This window comes from Camelina sativa, chromosome 3 (genome assembly GCF_000633955.1).
Source record: "Camelina sativa cultivar DH55 chromosome 3, Cs, whole genome shotgun sequence".
Lineage (NCBI taxonomy): Eukaryota > Viridiplantae > Streptophyta > Magnoliopsida > Brassicales > Brassicaceae > Camelina > Camelina sativa.
The window spans coordinates 14,061,562-14,084,929 of NC_025687.1; the positions used below are offsets into that span (position 1 = coordinate 14,061,562).

At 33.4% G+C, this 23,368-nt stretch overlaps 2 protein-coding genes and 1 pseudogene across 2 annotated transcripts; 2 read left to right on the forward strand and 1 right to left on the reverse strand.

Annotated features, from left to right (window-relative positions):
• On the forward strand, window positions 11,241-14,294 carry LOC104777032 (annotated as a pseudogene).
• Window positions 18,275-20,175, forward strand: LOC104778948 (the record flags this gene model as incomplete). Its single annotated transcript, XM_010503351.1, has 2 exons — window positions 18,275-18,526; window positions 18,611-20,175. Coding segments are annotated over 2 exons (1,227 nt in total), but the record flags the coding sequence as incomplete, so codon positions are not given.
• On the reverse strand, window positions 20,066-21,671 carry LOC104777033 (calcyclin-binding protein-like). Its single transcript, XM_010501219.2, has 5 exons — window positions 21,452-21,671; window positions 21,024-21,179; window positions 20,683-20,922; window positions 20,523-20,582; window positions 20,066-20,405 (listed from the first exon to the last, which is right to left on the reverse strand). Exons 1-5 carry the CDS (start codon window positions 21,560-21,562, stop codon window positions 20,304-20,306), a joined length of 669 nt encoding a protein of 222 aa, XP_010499521.1. The 5' UTR covers window positions 21,563-21,671; the 3' UTR covers window positions 20,066-20,303.

Below are 23,368 nucleotides of genomic sequence, written 5' to 3' on the forward strand. Positions count from 1 at the left end.
GCAATAGGACTATATCTGACTGAGGCCTACTATCTAATGGTCAAAAACGAGCAAAGATTGTCAGTGGTCTTAGTTCTTTTGCTTCACGTTTCAATCGACAATTGGCAAGTTCCAGAGGTACGGAACACTTACGCAGTAAGGAGTAAGGACCATTAGACGCACAAATAGTTGAGTTGTCGACTTTCAAACATATATTTTTATATTTTTAATATGAAAAAGTAAATTAACAAAAAAAAATAAGCATAAAATTTTATGTAAAATATAAACAAAACATAAATAAAATATTTTGATATACAAAACAATAAAAAAAGCAAAATAAAAATAACAAATTAATTTATGTTATTTCTTCAAATTAGAATAGCGAGGGATTATGTAACAACGTCTCGGCTAACACCTAATATAATATATAGTTGAAAGACACTATGCCTAACTTGTTACAACATCATGTTACATGTATAATTATTTTATTTTCTTTGGTTCAAAAAATTAAACCATGCATTATCTCTACATTGCTAATTGCATATACAAAATAACTAATTTAAATTTAATTGTATCTAATTTTATAAAAGCATACATAAACATAAAATTAATAGAATTTGCATCAATTTAAATGAATCAGTTGAATTGTTGTAGCGAACAAATTATTGATCTAACTAAAAACTCGCACATACGTTTGGGTATTGGTTTAGCAAAATCAATAATATGATTTTATTTTTACAGTAATTATCGATTATGTAAATTTATATTTTTGGTTAACGAATTGTTATCCATTCAGTAAACCATCCAGTATGTTTATGGAAAAATTCCCAAAAAAACATGAACTAATTAAAATTTGCCAGAAAAAAACACAAAAATTTTTCGTTGTCAGAAACAAACGTAGACTAATTTTTTGATGATATTAAAAACATCAATTTTCCCGATTTGCCGATTTCACACTATCTTCGTTTAAACCGTCGACGGCGTTAGAAGGAATCGGGAATACTGTTAAACGAGGTAAATAAAAGACACTTATACCCTCTTCTTCTTTTCCCTCAAATCTTAAATGAAGCCAAAAATCCCCAAATCAAATTATCTTGTTAAATATGATGTTATAATCAAGTGATGTGTAATGATGGCTAAATAAACTGATTCCTTCATAAATAGTTAATCAAGGTTCAAAACAACACTTAACATCTGATACAAGGATCATTATGGTTGTGACTCTTGACAAAAAAAGAACACATAATGGTATTGATACAAAAGAAAATATTAAAAGATTTGAGTTAAAGGTCTTGAGGTCGTCATGAGTCAAAAACAGTGTTAGTCCAAGGTGACATGAAAAACACCGGAGGTCTTGGTGCATATGATTCACGACCACGGCCCCTACCACGACCCTTGCCTCGGCTACCAGGAGGACGACCACGACGAGCTTTTTTAGTAGGATCTATTGAAGTAGAAGTTGGAGCTGTTGATGGATGTGGAGCTGTTGGTGTTGATTAGCTTAAAGGAACAACTGGTATGGTTTGGCTTTGAACTGTCCTTAACCGTTTAGGTGCATTATGTATACTCCATGGATCATTTTTTTCAATCTATATAACAAAGCAAACTCCATTCAACAAAAGAAAACTCAACACTACAAAGACAACCAAAGTAGGATATTTACTTGATTTTTCCTTGGTCTCCCCCTCTTTCTTGGAGAATATGAGGGAGCAGCTGGTTTGTCACAAGTACTTTTATTGTGACCAGTTCTCTTGTAATTGGAGCATATCATGGTTCTTCCGTCTCTTGTTAACTTGTTAGGATTTTTCGATTGAGACTCTTTTATCCTAGCATACTTCTTTGGCCTTCCCCTTTGCTTCCTTTTTTCTGACACTTGAATAGGTCCCTTATCTTGTGGTTTCCACATCCTTTCACCCCTTACAGGTTTAATGTTGTCTGAGTAAGTGTCTTGCCACACACTTGTCAAGAAGTGTTTATCCACATAGCTGCAACATATAAAGTTAAATCAACAAATTCAATGAATAACTCGTTTAAAGGAATTAAAATGAGAAGAAATACTTACTCATCTGGATCACGGTTGTGTTCAGTGATAATAGTTATTGCATGAGGACAAAGAATTCCGGTGATGTTCCACTGGTTACAACCACAATGGCGCTGACTAATATTCACCTCAAAGCTTGCCTTGCCCTCTTTAACCTCATATAAAGACTCACTGCTTTTTAATACTTGACATAACTTTGCGGCATTGCGGGCTGCCTCATACAATGTCATTATGTGTGGTGTAAACTTTGAATGACACTTCTTTGCTTTCTCATACCTCTTAGGTACACGCTTCATGGTTTGTCTTCTGATATCTTCAAGCATGTCAATAACAGGCATTTTTCGTGACTCCTTAATTGTCTTGTTGAAACTCTCTCACAAGTTGTTGGTTACATTCTGACAAACTGCATTGCTGCTGAAGAAAGATCTACACCAAGTCCTCGGTTATGTTTTCAGCAAGTCTTCATATGCTTTTGGATCATAACTTTTCAGAGCTTTTATGTTGTAGTTATAGTCCCCCTCATTTCCACTAAATGCAACAGCCCAGAAATAGTTTTCATATTCAAGCTCGTCATACACCTTCTTCCAATTAGCAAAAATGTATCTAGCACAATGCCTATGCTCAGCGTTTGGAAGGTTGTCTGTGACAGCATTTATCAACCCTTTTTGCTTATCCGAAATAATGGTAAAACCATTGCCTAGCCCTAAACCCAAATCATGCTTCAACTTATCAACAAACCAACCCCAAGAATCATTATCTTCTACTCTTACTATAGCCCAAGCTATAGGATAAATTCTGTTATCCACATCTCTTCCAACAACTGCTAATATTTCCCCTTTTAACTCCCACTTCAGAAACGCTCCATCAAGACCAATAATAGGCCTACAACAGCTTTTTCCATTTCTTTCTCAGTACCTCAAAACAGACATAAAACTTATCAAATAGTTTCTTACCATCAGCCTGAGGAATTGTGACAATCTTTGTATGTATCTCGTTAGATCGATTTAGTTCAGCTACATAATCCCAAAGTTTTGAAAACTGTTCTGCCTGAGTTTCTATAACCATATTGAGGGCTAATCTTTTTGCTTTCTGACATATCCACTTAGACACTGATAGATTGTACCTCATCATTATTTCATCTTTTATATCAGTCCATCTGATCATAGGCCTTCTTCTTACTTCATCCCTAAATAGTTTTGCGACAACCCCATGTTTCAACATCCTAGCTCTTGAAGAAATGTTATGGTGATGCACATCAGTATATTTTTTCACCATCCAATTCTGTTTCGGCTTCTCAAGAGAACAAAAAATTCTCCACTTGCAGTTCTCATTCCTGCATACAGCTGCCAGTTGTGTATTACCCCATCTACATAACTTCACATCATAATTGGTTTTTAACACATACCTCAGCAACTGATTCTTGAACTCTTCCCCACTTTGAAATTTCTGTTTCAACCACAATTATGGAGGCTGATCTTTCACATAATTGGTTATGGAAACTGATCTTTCTTCTTTATTAAACGCTTCCCATTCATCGTCTGTGTCAAGTGCAGGGTTAGGGTGCTCATCATCAATACATTGTCGCTCAAACTCAACATCATCTTCTAGATCATCAACAACAACTTCAGCCTCATTCCTGACAGTAGCTTCAGCCTCATTCATGACAGTAGCTTCAGCCTCATTCACTCCTTTATCAAACAAAGCTGCAAACCTAGGATCATCATTACCTACTTCTTGAACCGGATCTTCACCCTTGTCTTCAACCCCTTTATCCTCAGCTACTAACTCAGGTTGTTCCTCACCATCAGATTCTTCATGCTCTCCGCAACCCATTTGATGAATGTATATATCAATCTCACATGTTGATGTCATTGCTTCCATACACATCTGCCTAATATGGGCATCTTTATCTCCAAAGATAAGCCTTGCTAACCCAATTTCTTCATGTCGTAGCTTATACCATACTTTCTTAACCACCCCACACATCCCATTTTCTTTACAAAACTCGTCGAATATGGACCATGTGACATAATCAGGGTCCATAATCATGTCCTCCTTCACTATTCCTCCTCTGTAATCGAAGATATCTTGCTTCACATAACCATATCCACCATAATGCATATTCACTTTCATAATGCCACTGCATTAATAGGGCAAATCGTTGTTAATCTATTCCACAACATGAAAAACAACAAAACCTTAAGCCCCAATTCGATTTCAAATCCGAAACCCATTACCCATTTCTCAATTCGATTTCACAAAATAAAGACCCTAATCACATTTCTAAACACATACCTCATCTTCTCCAGTGAACTTATATGTCTTCTCAAACACAAACAACTTGATTCAGCTCGATTTGGGAGAGAACATTGAAAACGCCCAAATCGATTTGGGAGAACCCTAACCCTAATTTTTCTTTTCTATAATTTGATTTGGGGGTTTTTGGCTTCGTTTAAGATTTGAGGGAAAAGAAGAATAGGGTATAAGTGTATTTTAATTACCTCGTTTAATAGTAATCTCGATTCCGTCTAATGTTGTCGACGGTTTAAACGAAGATAATGTGAAATCAGCAAATCGGAAAAGTTGATGTTTTTAATATCATCAAAAAATTAGTCTGTGTTTTTTTTGACAAATTTTAATTAGTTGAATTTTTCCGTATATTTATGGTGAATTACTTTTAAAATCAAATTTTTGATTACGAATTAGTAGTATTTCCAATTCCAACTTCCTTTACACTGAACACACCTTGCAGAAAGACTCACTCCGAGTCAAACGGACGAATAAACACGCATGTAGATGGATTTGCAATAACGTCACTGATTGAAAAATTTGGGACCACCTATTCATTCGTTGATTATAGAATTACATAGAGGGGATATTCTTTGTTACACACAATAGTAGTTATCGTTCATCATGCAACTTTTTGAGTCTTTTAGGCATTTGAAGAAACTTGATTAAGACACGATGAGAAAGACAATCACAAAGAACGAAGGAGAATAATTAGTCGACATCAATTTAAGCTTTATCTATACCACTAACCTGTGACGCCCAATGATCTATAGATCATCATTAACTTCTATGAGGGCTATCTTTAAAAAAATTCTAAAGATGCCCTCTTTTTTTTTTTTTTTATAATAAATTTAACTCTCAACGTATGCTTTTCCTCTTGTTTCGTTCGATCAAAGGGAAAATGTGATATATGTCCGATTTTGTAATACCTTGAGCCTCTAAATAGAAGTACAAGAAGAAAATGTGATATATGTCCGATTTTGTAATACCTTGAGCCTCTTAATAGAAGTACAAATAAAGGAAATGTCAGTAGACTAGTCGTCGAACTGTCGAGCTTAGTCTTAGAGCTAGAATCGTGTAATATTTCTAACTCTTACTTCAACAATTGTCTCATAACCCTCCCTTACCTCATGGATGTGGGTTTTCTTTTCGCCTTAACTTGTGGCGACGAAGACATGTACGGAAGGGCCGATGATGGACTGAACGTTAATGGGCATATTCTTAATTACGGGTCGTTATTGGTTGACTTTCGGTCAATCCTCACTAATCTGAACAATCCTAATCTTCGTAGTTTGTATAGACCAAGCAGGAATGTAATGAGGCAAAACTCATATCCAACATTTAATTACATTAATTAAATGAATGAAAATATCAAGTGAAAGTGTATAGTTATTTCAATCATTTGTATCATTGGTTGACGAAAAACGAATCATTTGAACCATAACTAATTAAAGACGACCCAACCCATTTAATTTTCATTTTGTCTCAACCAACACACTTAATTCAGGGACCTCGAGTAGTTATTGTCACTTATTGTATACAAATATATATGTGTTGGTACGTTTATATATATATATATGTATAGTAACTATTTTGTAATCATCACGTGTTTGGTCGGCTGATTTTTCCATTTTCATTTCAAATGATTGAGAAAATGGCTACCATCAAACAAAAGGATCATCTACATTTGGGTAGTTTAGTCTTGTTTGATAAATATTACGTAAATGCAATTATGTATTCGTTGTTTAAAATCATGTACTAGTTTAAATTTCGTTTGAATACTACAAATACTATCAAAGTTTTATTCATAATTTAAGAAGAATATAAACTATGGAGGATAACTTGCACAATTTATATGTAGGTAAAATAGAAAGATCGACAAAGGAACTAAAGAATATATGCATTTAGTTACTTTAAAAATTGACCACAAAGATTATTTTTCATCATATAAAAACCCCTATAAAATGTTGACTTGTAAAACACTTTTGGGAGAACCAATCTGATACTAGAAGAGCTCACATTTGAAAAGATAAGGTTATGTACTCGTGTGACAAAGTGACCATCATGCATATTATTCAAACAAGAAACAAAAGAAACGCAATAATGTGATTATAAACTTTCAAACTTCATTTAAACCTGAAGAAGAACTAGACCATCCAGCTTATTAATAAATTAAGGCAATTTATCTTGAAACTATCGCACTTCAGTGGGTGAAAAAAAAAATTATCTCCCAAATAAATTCATGTGATTATGCATAGAGCCATAGAGGAGAGAAAAATGTCTCTAAGATTCTTTTAAATGTAACAAAAACGATTTTGCTAGCGAGCCACCACTACTCAGGCAGCATTGTGTGAATCATTCCGACCACCAAAACTTAACAATATGACAATAAAGTTCAGGGGCCAGTACAATTTGCACAATATGTGATCTCCTTATCGATGACTCCTTTGTTTATAACTTGTGTTCTTTTCTAAGCTTCGGTTTCCGATGTCAAGTGTAATAGTATCCATCGCTGAATGATTGATATGGTTCACACACACACACAAAAAAACATGATTTTCTATATGTACCACATATCCATAAAAACTATATAATTGGTTCAAAATCCATAAAAACTATTTAGACAATCTTTTCCTACTCTCTCTCTCTCTCTCTCTCTCTCTCTTCCTTTTTATTAGTACTGTTGTTTTTATCATGTGTTGAATAGGGATCCACTATTAAGTGATAATGACGTAAAATCGTGCAAATCTATAGTTGAAAACTTGAAATACGTTCGTTCTTTAGCACTAAGGTATATATAGTGAGATTCAAATAATGATTAGAGCAATGTCTTAAGTGTAAGTGTGTAACATTTACTGCCACAAAAAGATCACATCCAGAAACTATACAAATGGCGGCAACGTATTGGACGAGATATACCACTCATTGTGAGAATTGATGATTGTTTCTCCATTTCATCATTGAAAACTTATAGGAAAGATCTGATGTCTAAAGCAAACTAGATTGGACGACAAAGATCTTTTAAAAAAAACATATGAAAACTCTAGGGAGGAGAAAAATAGTAAGAGATTTGTGTGTATATCAACTTCCTCAAGATTATCATCTGATTTGATACATTTAGACTTGACAGAATTGATAAGAGGTCATGATCATCTTATGATATGTGGTTATGGTTCAATTATTCAGCCGACTTTTTTTTTCTCACAATTCATAGCTGACTTAATTTTGTACGATTCTTTCTTTTCCGGAACAAATATGGGTTCCCTATTAGACTTTTCATAATTTTATATCAAGAAAAATAAAAGAATAAATGCTCTCATAAATAACCTTAAATGCCACCAAATGATTTGCTACATCATTATTGTGAAGAAAAGTCCAAATCAATATGAAGGAAAACATATTTATGTACTATCTTTGTCAAGAAAGAAATTCATTAGCTAGAGTTTCGATGGCTAGCTAACAGAGCCTTTTTGACTATAGTAGAATTAGCCACTCAGTATATTAAAAAAAAAATTAACATGATGTCAAAAAGAAAACCAAGAAAAAAAAACTACCTAACATAATTATGAGTACTGTTAATAACTTTGAGCTAGAATCATGTTCAAGATTTGTATTATAATTGTTTCTAAATTTGTTGTGTAATAATTGTTTCTAGAATCATTTTCACATTTTTTCTTTGTTACAAAAAGAGTGTTATTTTATGTTTTCAATGCAGTTTTTTATTTTTTATCACTATTATTTGACCTTAGAAAGAAAAAAAAATTAGTGTATTTATGAGTAAAATATAAAAAATTTCAACTTGTGTGCATTATGTCACATTCTTTGTGAAGAGAGAGAGTATTAAAAATATATAAGATGCATTTAAAGTAATATCAGAAATTGTTAAAGTTGATAAGTTATTAAGATGCATTTCATATTACAATATAAAATAAATTGGCTGTAACTAAACGGCTCATCTCCTTTGTAATAATTACGTTATATATATATATCTTCCATCTATTTACAACTTAGGATTACTACTAACTCAAAGAATACTTAGGCTCGCCAAAAATATGATCAAAAAAGTTATGAGTAATTTAAAGATTTTACAAATTGCAATATCAAAATCATATATATGATTTGTACATATAGGTAAGGTAGTTAAAGTTAAGAGAAGGACGTGCATTGGTGATATATTTTTTATAGAAAGAAGAGTGCAAAGATGGGTGCACCAATTATTTGCGATGCTACGGGAACGTGGAATTGAACAGAGTGAGGATAAGGATGTTTTTATTTATTTATATTTTTATAACAAAAATAAAATAAAATAAACGTGTAGGAAAGCTGGCCTTGGGCCTCTTTGATGGGTAGGCTTTATTCTTCAACATCACCATCCTTACTCCTACGACTTCCCCTGTGTGTAGGGGATATGTATCTTATTTTACTCATTCCTAAAACCATGAAAACAAAAAAAAAAGTGGTGAAGATTTTATCGGTGGGGTTAGACGTGACTCGTGAGATCCAGTCATCTCCATCAAATAGATCTCTCATCTCTATACTAGTTTTTTTACCCCCCCCTATTATTATTAGACGTTTAAAATGGCAAAATGTTTTTTGAGTTCTTACAATATTTGAAGAATTATTTTGGTTTTCCATTTATATCATACTTCCAATACTTATCCAAACAAACCAAAAGGAGAATTATGAGTAACATAAAACATTCAGAAGATCTTTAGCTTTTTGAACCAAAATATAAGCCTAAAATTATACTATTATATCAAAGACTGAAAGAAGATAATGTTTCTACGCTTTTTACCAACCGAACCAATCTAACTGAATCAAACCAAAACTCGAAGATACGTATCCTTACATTGCATATTATGTGAGAGAAAGTAGTGGAAAATGTTATCTGAAGTTTGCATTTATTAAGGTAATCGGAATTTCTGAACCATAAAGCATCATATCATGATAATACTACAATATACACGTACGTACTATCGCATCAAAACTAAAACCTGGAAAACACATGAGTTTATGACCTTAACCAATTACACCATGTTCCTTATACATCCTACTACTATACATCATATTCACCACTCGTATTTTTATTGGAAACAATGAAAATTACATTATGTATCAGAAATATCGTTAATATATATAACAGTCGAATCAGCTGTTTTGAGTGCAAGATTTAATCATCACGATTAGTCATTGCCGGTCCGATAATTTTAGATGCCCTACGCCAAAAAAAAAAAAAATACCATTTTTTATTATTTTATATATAATAAAAAAATAGTAATATAAATAATTATTTTCATAATTTAGATTCAAAATCATAAACCCAAATACTGTATGTTCCTTTTGCTTGCTTCCTTTTTTCATTTTTCTTTGTCTTTTATGTTCATTTAAAATTTTATATGAAAATAAATATTATATTGTTTAATCACTCATTATTGTTTAAAACTCTTCAAATATGAAAACTTTTTTTATTAGAGTTATAAATTTGTTTTTCTAAATTAAATTTTAATTTTAAATTCATTGACAAAAAATTTAATTAACATTAATGAATGATCATTTACCAACAATTCAAAAGATGTGTTAATATTTTTCATAAACCTAATAAAACTCCATCAATAAATTTGATATATCTACATAAATAAGATATTATTTTTTATATAAAACTTTAAATTTAATTAACTTTGCTACTTCTAAAAAGATCTAATAAAAACTAAATTTAGAAAAAAAGAAAAATTCTACATAAATGTATGAATTATTTGGGCTAAAATATGTCCTAAAAAATTTGATGCCCTAATCTTTGGCTTTACATGCTTGCCCTATGGATCGGGCGTGCGATTAGTATATATCGATTTAAAACAATTTATTCTTGTGTATATATATTTAAGAGTTCTTTCTGGTATTCTGATTTAAACCTTCCAATTTGTATATTCTAAATTTTATATTCATCCTTAAAGCCGTATATAATAATACATTCCCAAAACCAATTAAAATATGTACATGCACTTAAAGTATATATTATTAAACAGAGAAATTAAATTAGAGTAAACAAAAGCTAATTACTGCACGTCGGAGGGAAGCCTTGGTCTCCAAGTCCTGGCCACCGGAAATATGTCGACTTCACATTGCTTTAACTGAACTTTAAAAATCAAATAATAGTGTTTTAATGAAGACTGGCAAGATGCAATCGTTTTTTTCTATCGTGTGAATATCACCGTCTAAAATATAATCCTGCTCAATTTAATTCCTATTTATAGAAGGACGTTCTTAAATAACTATATATAGAAGACTTTGCGGTTGGGTTTTATCTTCAAAAATATCCAACAAATAATATGTTTTCTATAAAAAGCATTTCGTCACTTTCTTTACTATTGTTATTTTCTGTTTTTGGTCGCACTCTAATTTCTTTTTGGAAACTAAATAGTTTTCTTTCAAGTAAAAAAGGCATTTTCATTTTAACAAAAGAAAAAAAAAAGTATTTTCATAATATAGTTTTTTCTTAGATAAAGCATACCTTATAATTAAATAATTATAGTCGAAAATTATTGAAACAATTTGAGTCAAAAAAATTAATTAAGAAAAACTACGACCCGTGATTCTTTTTCTCCTTTTGTCAACAACCCATACGCGTGAATACGTGATTAGTCAATGTAAAATGCAAAAAGGCAAAACAAGAAGGCAAAAAAAAACATAAAACAGGACCATACCAATACCATTTTCTCACTATACCAACTTCGATTTCATAAACCCAAATAAGAAATAAAAACAAAAACTCCACGCTGTATTTCCATGTGTGCGAGATACAAGAATAGACTCGACATGCAAAATAAAAATAAGAAATATGACCAAATAATTAATCATATAATATCTATCCTCTAATTAAAAAAAAAATCACAATAGTAACATTTTCTAAAAATTTCGTATTCCTTTTCTCCGTCCTCCCCCACATACCACTCCCTATAAATGCCAAGCAAAATAGCTTTCCTCGATAGCTCCTAAATCATATAGCTCTACAACTCTTCTTCTTCTTCTTCTTCAACCTTTGTTTCAAACTTCAACGACTTTTTTTTTTTCCAATAAAGATTTTGCAATTTAACTTGTAAAACAACAAAACCCAAACATGGTGGTTTTGCCACAGCCAGTCACTTTAGATAACCACATCTCCCTACTCCAAACATACAAACCGGTTCCGGTTCCGGTTCTAACTTCACATTCAATCCCCGTCGTGGACCTAACCGACCCCGAGGCGAAAATCCGGATAGTAAAAGCCTGTGAGGAATTCGGGTTCTTCAAGGTCGTAAACCACGGCGTCCGACCCGAACTCATGACTCGGTTGGAGCAGGAGGCTATTGGCTTCTTTGCCTTGCCTCAGTCTCTTAAAAACCAAGCCGGTCCGCCTGAACCGTACGGTTATGGTAGTAAACGGATTGGACCAAACGGTGACGTTGGTTGGATTGAGTATATCCTCCTCAATGCTAACCCTCAGCTCTCATCTCCCAAAACCTCCGCCGTCTTCCGTCAAACCCCTCAAATTTTCCGGTAAATATTTATCTTTAATCTAAAAAAAAACACTACATCACTTCTTCTCTTCAAAATATCACTTAAAAAAGGAAATTATTTCTTAAAAAAAATCGTCACTCCTTTTCTTGATACATTTCAAGAAACAGAGCACTCTTTTTTTTTATTCACGCTCTAGCTAGCTAGTACCACTCTGTTTTCTCCGTTGGAATCTAACCGTTGTAAGTGATATTTGAACAGAAAGGCAGTGNGGACCAAACGGTGACGTTGGTTGGATTGAGTATATCCTCCTCAATGCTAACCCTCAGCTCTCATCTCCCAAAACCTCCGCCGTCTTCCGTCAAACCCCTCAAATTTTCCGGTAAATATTTGCTTTTAATCTCAGAAAACAACATAACATCACTTCTTGTCTTCATACTATACATTAAAAAGTATATTATTTCTTAAATAAATCGTCACTACTTTTCTTGATACATTTCAAGAAACAGAGCACTCTGTTTTTTTTCCACGTTTTAGCTGGTAGTACTACTCTGTTTTATCCGTTGGCATCTAACCGTAGTAAGTGGTGTTTGAACAGAGAGGCGGTCGAGGAGTACATGAAGGAGATAAAAGAAGTGTCGTGCAAGCTGTTGGAGATGATTGCAGAAGAACTAGGGATAGAACCAAGGGACAGTCTGAGTAAAATGCTGAGAGACGAGAAGAGCGACTCGTGCCTGAGACTAAACCATTATCCGGCGGCGGAGGAAGAGGCGGAGAAGATGGTGAAGGTGGGGTTTGGAGAACACACAGACCCACAGATAATCTCAGTGCTAAGATCCAATAACACGGCGGGTCTTCAAATCTGTGTGAAAGATGGAAGTTAGGTCGCTGTCCCTCCTGATCACTCTTCTTTCTTCATTAATGTTGGAGATGCTCTTCAGGTACCTTTTCTTCTCTTTTTATTCTCTTTTTTTTTTATATATATATATATAAATCTAAATTTGTAAGGGTTTGATAATTTTATTTTATTGTATTTTATTTTATGTATTTAAGGTTTGATTTGATATTTTTGTTTAAGAAATTTTTTATGGTTTGTGTTTGAAACATTCCTTGTATTTTGGCTGGTCAAAAACTCAAATACTTTTAAAAAAATGAATATACAGTTTTTTTTTTTGGGATAAAGTGCTCATTCTCGTCTCTTCTTTTTTTTTTGTTGAAAATAAAAAGATGTTTTTTAAAGTTCCTTTTTCTTGTGTGTACGTCTAGAAAATCTTTGTAGACATTGAGCCTCACGTGACAATTACTGTTACACGATAGACATGTATGCAATATAATATTCTGTTATAAGTGAGACATTTCAAAAGCAAAAGAAATAGTATAATATAGAATGTCTTTATTCTGAACTTCAAAGTCTAATTCCCATTTCCCATATAAGTAGGACGCATAAATTAACAATACTCGGTGTTTGCAGGTTATGACTAACGGGAGGTTCAAGAGTGTTAAACACAGAGTCTTAGCTGATACAAGGAGATCAAGGGTTTCGATGATATATTTCGGGGGACCGCCATTGAGCCAGAAGATCGCACCATTGCCATGCCTTGTCCCTGAGCAAGAGGATTGGCTTTACAAAGAATTCACTTGGTCTCAGTACAAGTCTTCTGCTTACAAGTCTAAGCTTGGTGATTATAGACTTGGTCTCTTTGAGAAACAACCTCTTCTCACTCATAAAACTATTGTATGAGAGTAGTCGTGAATCGTGATGATCCTTGTCATCCTCTGTATGATAANACTGTTACACGATAGACATGTATGCAATATAATATTCTGTTATAAGTGAGACATTTCAAAAGCAAAAGAAATAGTATAATATAGAATGTCTTTATTCTGAACTTCAAAGTCTAATTCCCATTTCCCATATAAGTAAGACGCATAAATTAACAATACTCGGTGTTTGCAGGTTATGACTAACGGGAGGTTCAAGAGTGTTAAACACAGAGTCTTAGCTGATACAAGGAGATCAAGGGTTTCGATGATATATTTCGGGGGACCGCCATTGAGCCAGAAGATCGCACCATTGCCATGCCTTGTCCCTGAGCAAGAGGATTGGCTTTACAAAGAATTCACTTGGTCTCAGTACAAGTCTTCTGCTTACAAGTCTAAGCTTGGTGATTATAGACTTGGTCTCTTTGAGAAACAACCTCTTCTCACTCATAAAACTATTGTATGAGAGTAGTCGTGAATCGTGATGATCCTTGTCATCCTCTGTATGATAAAAAGTCATAATCACAAAAAGATGGAAACGGATAGTCTTTTGGATTAGTTTTTTCTTTTTTTGGTATGTTTTTCATTAGGTCCAAAAAGCATTAGGCTTTGCTTAGAGTTTGACCCAACCAAACCAACTTTTGTATCTTCTCGTCTTCTTCTTCTCCTTTTTCTTTTTACCATAATTTGTTTGCCTTTCTTGGAAATAGCAATTAGTGTTTATTCTTCTCTTTATACAGTATTTCATATAAGATTTGATTCGTTCCTTTTTTTTTTCCATTTCCTGCATCAATTTCTTTGGTTCTAAAATATAACAAATGTGTTGAACTAAATTTACATTTTAACAAAGACGAAACAAAACAAAACAAAATACAAGTCTTCCGCTTTATGTAATGTCCTCAGCGTGTCCTCATGTAATGAAATTATTGCTATGTCTCTATCTTTCTCCTATTTTGATGGGCTCCTCGCCGTCAAACATATGGAATTCAGCTAAACAATTGGTGATATAACAAATTCTGCATTGCGTGCATATCTTTCTCAATGTAATGATATGATATCTGTCTATCTCTATGCACATATGCGGAAGATCTTTTTTCTTCAGGTTTTTATGTGTTATGGAATTAGCCCATGTGAAATTGTGAATAATTTGTGATATATCGAATCCTAATAACTAATTTTATCTTGAACAAATGATATCAAATTTTGCGATTTATGTTATTTTAATCCAAATAGAAATTTTCATTTTAGCATTCATTCATATTACAAATCAACAACTGTATTGATATGGCAAACCAAAGAAAATCACTAGCTAAACTAGAAACATATTTAGATCGAACATGCGGTCAATGTTATAAAACAGGAAGTCGATGATGCGATACATCGATGAATAATAACTTTTAAGTCGCATCATTAAACTATCATTTCTATTTGAATTTGTTACTCTAGTTTTGTGTGGAACTATTTAGAGCCAACGAAATGTTATTGTGCTGTAAAAAAAACAAAATCTTATTGTGGAATGTGGATAATGGATATAGGAAGGCACTCTAGCAAAAGAAAGAGTAGAATAGTTTTCTCCCCATCTCACCCCCTCAATTCAAATGCCAATGAAATTAAGAAAAAAATGAAAAGCTAATGAATTTTTAAATTTGAGGAAATACTGACTTAATTAACAGTTGTATTTAAAGATCTAGAAAGACAATTAAGGTTAAAACATTTTTTTCATTTTTTTTTTCTTCCTAAAACAACGTTTGAAAGTTGACAAGAAAAAAGAGCAGAGAATAAAACAACAATTGTTTTAAATTAAAATAAGCATTGGGGAAAATAAAAGTGGAGACCACAGAGAAAAAGGAGAGACAGGTGCTACGTGCTAGGGATTCTTACAGCTTTTAGAACTGTACGAAACGGAACAGCGAACTGTACAGTTACTGTCGTAATGTCGTTGGTTACGACTTTTATTTAGACACCAGTACCCCCATTTTTTCATTTTACTTGTTTTTTCATGATACCAAAATATATCATAATCTCTTTATCTTTATATCTTCATATACATAAGTAACATCTCATATTCTCATCGTTATGTAACATCTCATCGACATTAACAATTCTCGTAGCTTATTTTTAACTTTTAGTTGATTTGTAAGAGAGTTATGGTTTGAAGAAGTTTTTGAAAACAAGCATGTCACTAAAAAAGTTTTGAAACCGTTGAATTTATAACCTGCAAGATCTTTAATTTACATGGAGCAGTAAATTTGGTATGACAACAGTTTTTGGTTGTCTCTTGTCAGACTTTCAGGTAGTGTGTCAAATATCAAGCGCGATATATGTTTCATACTGTTTTTTTTTTTTTTTTTAAATTACTTTAATAGAATCGGCTATACTCACCAACCCGAAATTTTTTAGGTAAATTAGTTACATTTTATGTGTAAATTAATTGATCTAGTTACATTACTTCAATACCAAACATTCTCATTTTAACAAAGTTGTGGTTGTAGTACAAAAGACTAAAGATTGATGGGTCGACTGTTCCAATATATCCAAGATAGGTAGCTATTGTACTCCCATTTGACAACTACCGTGATGGTCACAAAAACTGGATATTTTGAACTGTTTGGATATTTTCATCAAAAAGCTTGTGTGGGTTTCCGTTTGGAAAAAAAAGTTCTTTAAAATATTAAAAGATATTTTTTTCAATAGCAAATACACAAAGATTTTTTTTTCTTTTTCTTTGTCATCTAATATTCTTAAACATCAAAAAAATATACAAAGCCACCGAAAAAAACACGTTCCCGGAACGACATTAAAACAAAGAGCAAAAAATTAAGATAAGAAAATAAGGTTTAAAACAAACAAAAAAGAATATAAATTACAAATATTTTTTTTTTCAATTTGATATTGTTCAATTAATAATAAAATAATTTTATATTAAAAGCTCACTTAAAACTTAAAATATATCCATAATAATTTTAAAATGACATGTTTTTATTATGTGATTGTTTTTTTTAATGTAAACTAAACTTTCGAATCATACACTTTCTCTCAATCTTGTGCATATATATATATACCACACTTTCAAACTATGTAATATGTACACATTTTAGTACTTACACCTTTGATTCCTAAAAATAAATAGCGAAAATATTAATACCGTCTAATAATGATAATAAAACCAAAGCTACCACTTGAACATCAATTTATAAGTGTTCTTAGATGATTCATATCGAAATATATATAGGTGAATTTTCTGCCACGTTAAAAAATTTATAAAACAGAATTGTATCCTAATATTCCATGTGAAATTATTTTCATTAAATGGAAAAGAGCACGATGTGACTGCATGCAGCTTTTCTTAGTGCAACTACGGGTCCAAAGCCAGCTCATATTTGGCCCGTTGTCTGTTGTAGATTTGCATTTCTCCGGTGTCTGTAGGGAAATATCTACACCCTGAAAAATTACACTATGATCGTTTTATTTACGAAGAGAAATGGAAAGGGTAACATTCCTTCTATAATAGGTACGAAACTGCTTATATCTATGACTCAATCATGACATTTTAAATATACTAGATTTTGAACCGATATATAATATTTTAGTAAAAATTATATATGATTGATGACAGTTATGAAATATTACCTTATATAAAATTTTAAATTACTATTGATTGGTGAAAATTTTACTTTTTAAAAATATAAAAATCACTTTTGTTAAAAATTCAAATCTGATCCAAAAAATCATGAAATTAATTGGACGTCCACGCGAGACGGATCAAACTGGTGACCTACCATATCCTTAACCATTTCTTTGACTATCAAACATAAAATCTAAAAATAACATGAAAACTCGAAAAAGTTAATGTTTTAGTTAGTAAAACATATAGCAAAATTCAAAATTTGGTCAACCATATAATATTTTTCAATCATTCAAAGTTTGCAATTAAATCACAAAATTGAATAAATTATGCTTCACAAGAATAATACTATAGTGAGTGACGACTACCGTGAAAATTGGTCACAGAAAAAAATTTAATACTGAATCTCTTCAATTAAAGTAAATTAATTCGTAAGAAAACTTCAAAAATCCAACTCTAAACCGGTCATTCCTATACCCCAAGGCCTAAACCCAGTAACCCACTCCTCAATTTCTGTCTCATGGAAGAAGGTGAGACCGAATCTTTTTGACATTCTTGCGTGATGTTTTTTTTTTCCTTTTTACCCAAACCTTTAGACATTCTTTTGCATAGAAAAGTTTGGAACCTTCGAATTAGAAAAACCTCTATCAAATCAATCTTTTTATGGGTTCCAAGTCATCTTCTTGAAATTTTTCTTAACTTTATAATTGATTAAAAAAGCTAATATTAAAATAGCACTACCTCTCGACCGTTTTCATTACAAAACTTAAAAGAAGTATAAAGAGAAAAAAAACAAAAAAAAGTATGCTATTTAGCCTGTCTTATAGTCGTCAGTTCTAGACATTACAACATTGATTCACACTCAGCTTTTGTGAGCCATTGGGCCATCACTATTATAGCCCATAAAATCAACTCATAACATGCCTATTTACTATTTAGAAGTCAACCCATTTCCTTAGAAGCCACGTTTTGATGTTTGTATCCTTTTCTGATTAATCAACTTATTAAGAACGTGAATTACGTAAAACCAGAGGATCAGAGGTTGTAAAAATTGCAATAAATAACATTTCTTAATAACAACATCAAAAAAAAAAAAACAACAAACAAAAAAAAAAACAGAGAAAGAATCAAAACAAGGAAGACCAAACAAAAAAATAGCGTATCGGAGAAGACAAGGGATCGCGAGGGCTTCAACCTTCAAAGAAGACATCTATAATCAACCACCTGATCACGATCATGGTGATCTCAAAGGTCACTCCAATGGCGGATCCTTCAGATCTTCTCAATCTTTCTCTTCTCATTCCTCCCTTGCCGCTCAAGCAATCCGTGCCTCTTCTCAGGTCTGATCTCTCTATCTCTTTTTCTCTTTTCATGAGATAAGATAACTTTTCCTGCAAGAAACCTGAAACATCACCAAATCTCAGGCTCAAGGATTCACGGCCTACGAGGATAAGAGCGAGAGCCGTGGATTCTGGGGGATCCTAGCTCAGAAAGCTAAATCAATCCTCGAAGACGAAGAAGAGCAACAACAACAACAACAACAACAGCAACATAACGACGTCGTTCCCGAACCCTCGAATCCAACCATACGCAAAAGCATAGACAAAATCACAACCTCTCTGAATCAGATCGGAGACAGTTTCGAGAAAGCGTTCGGAGAAGGTCGTACGATCGTAGCTTCTCAAATCAGACGTAAAGGATCCGATCTAATCGATTCAGACAACAACAATTATAACCAATCCTCTGGATCAAGCAGTCCATGGCAACCATTAACACAACCAAACCCACACGAGTCTCAACTCAAAGCTTCACGTGACGTAGCCATGGCTACAGCAGCTAAAGCCAAGCTTCTCCTCCGTGAGTTGAAAACGGTTAAAGCCGATTTAGCTTTCGCTAAAGAACGGTGCTCTCAATTGGAAGAAGAAAACAAACGGTTAAGAGATAACCGGGATAAAGGTAACAACAATCCAGCTGATGATGACCTAATCAGGCTTCAGCTAGAGACGTTGTTGGCAGAGAAAGCAAGATTAGCTCACGAAAACTCCATTTACGCTAGAGAGAACCGGTTCTTGAGAGAAATCGTCGAGTACCATCAGTTGACTATGCAAGATGTTGTGTATATCGATGAAGGTATTGAAGAAGTAGCTGAAGTGAATCCTTCAATCACTAGAACTCTTTCTATGGCTTCGTTTTCGGCTTCTGAACTGCCATCGGTCTCGCCTTCGCCTTCTTCCCCTGCTTCGCCTTCTCGGCTCTCGGTTTCTACCGACATTTATCCGGTTTTGGTTCAGCAGAGTTCAGCTAGTGATGTTGCCGTCGAGAGTCCTAAACCAGTTCGACCACCTTCTTTGGGATACACAGATGATGGTAAGAGACCATCGTCACAACTCTCTGTTTAGTATATCAATGAGTTTTATTACTACTACCATTTTGATCATGTCTGTTTTGGATAATTTGTTTGTTTAGTACAATTTTGTTCTTGGTTATAATAACTTGGTTCTTGAGTTATGAGCATTTTCTTTTTGCCTTACATCCATTAAATGTGAATCATTCTTTCCTATGGAAGTTTTATCGATTTTGTTTTTGGATGTTGTGAACTGTTCGACTTTCACGGCGTAACGGACTCTAAGTTTTCTTTTATCAACTTACAAGTAGCCACGTCTTACGTATTTATAAATCTGAAAAATGAGTAGTTGTTGGTCAATTAGGCTGGTGCTGCCCGTTCAGGTAGGAGTGCATGTACAGGCTGGCGCGGTAGGTAGGTGTGCATGTACAGGCTGGTGCGGCCCGTTTAGCCCATCTAAACTGACGGGTAGGGCCTCGTCTCAGAATTGAAGTTATTTCAAAGCTTAGCTGCCAAAATCTAATATTCAACTTCGAAAACAAAGGCTTTCTAGTTCTAGTTGCTTAGGAATATCAAACAAAAGTTCGAATGCTTGCTTGCAAGAAACTAATATCCAAAACAGCAAATGCAACATTCGACTAAACTCAAAAACAGATGTTTTGCTTTTGTTAAGTTCTTTCAGAGAGATACGGTCACACTAGAACATGAAAGCACATTTGCTCGGATACAAAAGACGAACTAGTGAATGATGATGATTACTGGTCAAAGAAGCTTCATAGTCCTTTAAGAGGACCTGCTCCTTTGCCTGACCTAGCATCTGTCCAAGCTTTGGCTATTGTCTTCTTTGTTTCTTCATCTCCATCCTCATACATGTTCTGTAGTTTTATTCACATCAAAACATAAAAAAAAAAAAAAAAAAAATCATAAGCAACTAGTGAGAAGATGCACAAACATATATCTCAGACAACCACACGAATGAAAGAGATCCTTACCTTCATCAAACCCATAATTCCAGCCATTGGGTCTTTCTCTTTCTCCAAACTCGGTTTAATCTGAACAAACAAAAAAATAGCTTAGTTTCGTTTCCACCAGACAAAAGCTCCACCACTATACTAAGACGATAGCTTAGTACTCGAGTTTTCGTATTATTACCTTATCTTCTTTGTAGTGTATATCAGGCCAGTTACCTCGGGAAGACTTGAACATTGTGATAACTATCCTCTTAGGCTTAACAAGCACTTTACATTTCTCAGGCACAATCTCCTTATTCAACTTCGGGATCGCACATCGGTAATTCTTCCCTTGTACATCATGGATTTTGATATCCAAAGACATTGGCTTGAACTCAGCGTGAACATTGTCCTGATCAACACCTTCCAAAGATATGTACACCTGTTTTAAAAAAAAACACCTCATTAACATAACCAAAACCTTCACTTGTGGGACTAAACTGAGTCTACTCTAGATTACGGACTAAACTGATTGGTTTCTACCTTGACTTTTTCATTGTCTTGATCCCAGCTAAATGTTCCAAGAGTTACATAGCTCACTGCTGGAGAAACCGGCTTAACCGAAGTAGAAACTGGTGCAGGAATTGTCACTGGTGCCTCTGGCTTTGCATTTGAAGTGATTGCAGCAGAGTGTCTCAGCTACGAAAAGAACGACTCAATCTAATCAGAAACCAAAGTAGAGGTTTTTATTTTCATAAACTCAATCCAAGAGATAAGTTTAACTCCAAAAGTTATCCCCTTTCTCCTTGTTAATTATTCAGACACACATACATGTCACAAATACAAAGAATGAAACAGTTCTTCTCTAAACTCTCAAAACTAATCCCAAGTTCTGTTTCTAGATAAGAGAAACTACTTATAACAAAACGATTTATGACGAGAAAAGGGGTAAAAAAAAGTGGGATAGGTACCTTCTCCAAATTGGAAATCTCGGAATTGATGAGATTGAGAACACGAGGTCTCTTGGCTATGTTCTGGAGTTGTCTGAGTTCTTCCAAATCAAGCCCTAACTCTTCCGCCATGGATATGAAATCTCAGTTAGAGCAGCCTAGCCTTGTTAAAGAGGAGGATACGAAACGTAAAGAGTCTGCACAGAGAAAAAGCTGCAAATTTGTCTTTTATATTACTGACAGACACAAAGCGAAGGAAGGGAGTGAGAGAGTCTTGTGGAGGATACTGGAACGTACTAGAAGAAGCCTAGTTTTTAAGCTTATTGGGCTTTTAGATTGCATACCGAGCCAAGCCCGTTAAATAAAATTTGACCTTAAAAAGGGGTTTACAAAAAGAAAGGCCGACAAGAGGGTATATTGATAAGGCCAACAACCAAGTAAAACCCCTTGTGATTAATTTTTTTAACTGAAGAAGGTTAAGAAAAATACTCTTAAGACTTGAGAGTGATCTTCTACTATCTAGAGAGTCCCATTTTTTTCTTCTCCTTATACTTCTTTTCATTTCCCCTATGAGTGAGTATCTTCGAGTCACGGTCCTACTCTCTACTCAGAATAAAAATTAAATACATAAAGGTAGTCAACAATCTTGAACTCATTCATCGAGCCACAAAAAATGAGAGACGATTGTCACCATTTTTGGATTGGTAAAATATTGCATGTTCCCTATAAAGAAGGGGTATAAAACAGAATCGCCCAACTAGAGAGTAATACGTGTATCAATTATCATACAGATTGATTAGATTTATTTTGTTTTAAAGTAGAAGATTCAGTGTTACAATATTCATACATGAACTATAAAGAATCTAACGATTTTATTCTTGCACCGTAAAGTTGCCAAAGGTATCCCCATGTGCTAACATGGAGGTGAGTTTGATTGACATCTCTGTATAACTAATTCTCACTTTTCTCTTTTGAATTATTATATTCTATGAATATATTTTTGAATTGGATGTTACCAAATGCACATACCTGGCGTGATATCTTAAGTTCACAATATAAGTATGAAGAACAATTGAGAAACAGATTCTCTTGTAACATTATATGATCTTTAATATTTCTAACTACATGGATTTTAATTATTTGCGTATGCCTTTATACAAAATAAACTTAACTCTCTCATTTCACATGATGGGTGTGGTCTAAATAAATATTGATGGGGTGGGTTTGTAGATGTAAATTAATTTTTCATTCGTAGGAAAAGAGTCACATGAGTTAACTTGATGCCAGGTAGAATGAATGGTTCTAAATTTCTAATATTAGCCATTACTCATTGTGCTGTCAACAAACAAAGACACCACTCAATGTTTCCATTTAATATTAAACTTCAAATCAAATAGCAATACAAAAAAGTCCAGATCCAAATGATGGCGTTATTTAAGTGTAACAAAAATTAGAAAACGTTATTGTTTTCTGAAAAATGTAATAAAACTGATGTTCGAAAAATCCTTGATTCCAAAGTGTTATCGAGTAATTGTAACTTTAAATACGAACAATATAATCATTCCAGAGTAAAACTCGATATAGCTAGTAGCAATTTTAAGTTAAACCGTGATGAATTTATACAAAACCAGAAAGGACTAGGAAAAGCGATGACGATATTCATTATTTTAATAAACATGTTGGTTATAAAAATAAGTAACAATTGAGTCGAGATGACAAAAGCAGAAAATAGAGAATTCATAAAAAAAGAGAAAGCTCCTTTGAAAAGGGACGGCCAAATGACTATTGTCAAAATGCTGACGACTTAAAACATGGTCGTGGAATAAAGTTGGGACCATCCATATCTACTTATATGCTTCCTAATAAAATAATGAGAGTAGTTTACGTTTGATTATTTTTTACTTCCTCCTTTTCTGCCGTTAGAAAAAGGGAGCATTA

Coding starts and splice junctions, on each gene's coding strand:
- LOC104777033 (XM_010501219.2), bottom strand. CDS start 21,562: ATGGCGGAAGAGTTAGGGCTTGATTTGGAAGAACTCAGACAACTCCAG. Junction 21,180..21,451: donor AGATTTCCAATTTGGAGAAG/GTACCTATCCCA, acceptor TTCTTTTCGTAG/CTGAGACACTCTGCTGCAAT. Junction 20,406..20,522: donor GAATTATGGGTTTGATGAAG/GTAAGGATCTCT, acceptor ATAAAACTACAG/AACATGTATGAGGATGGAGA.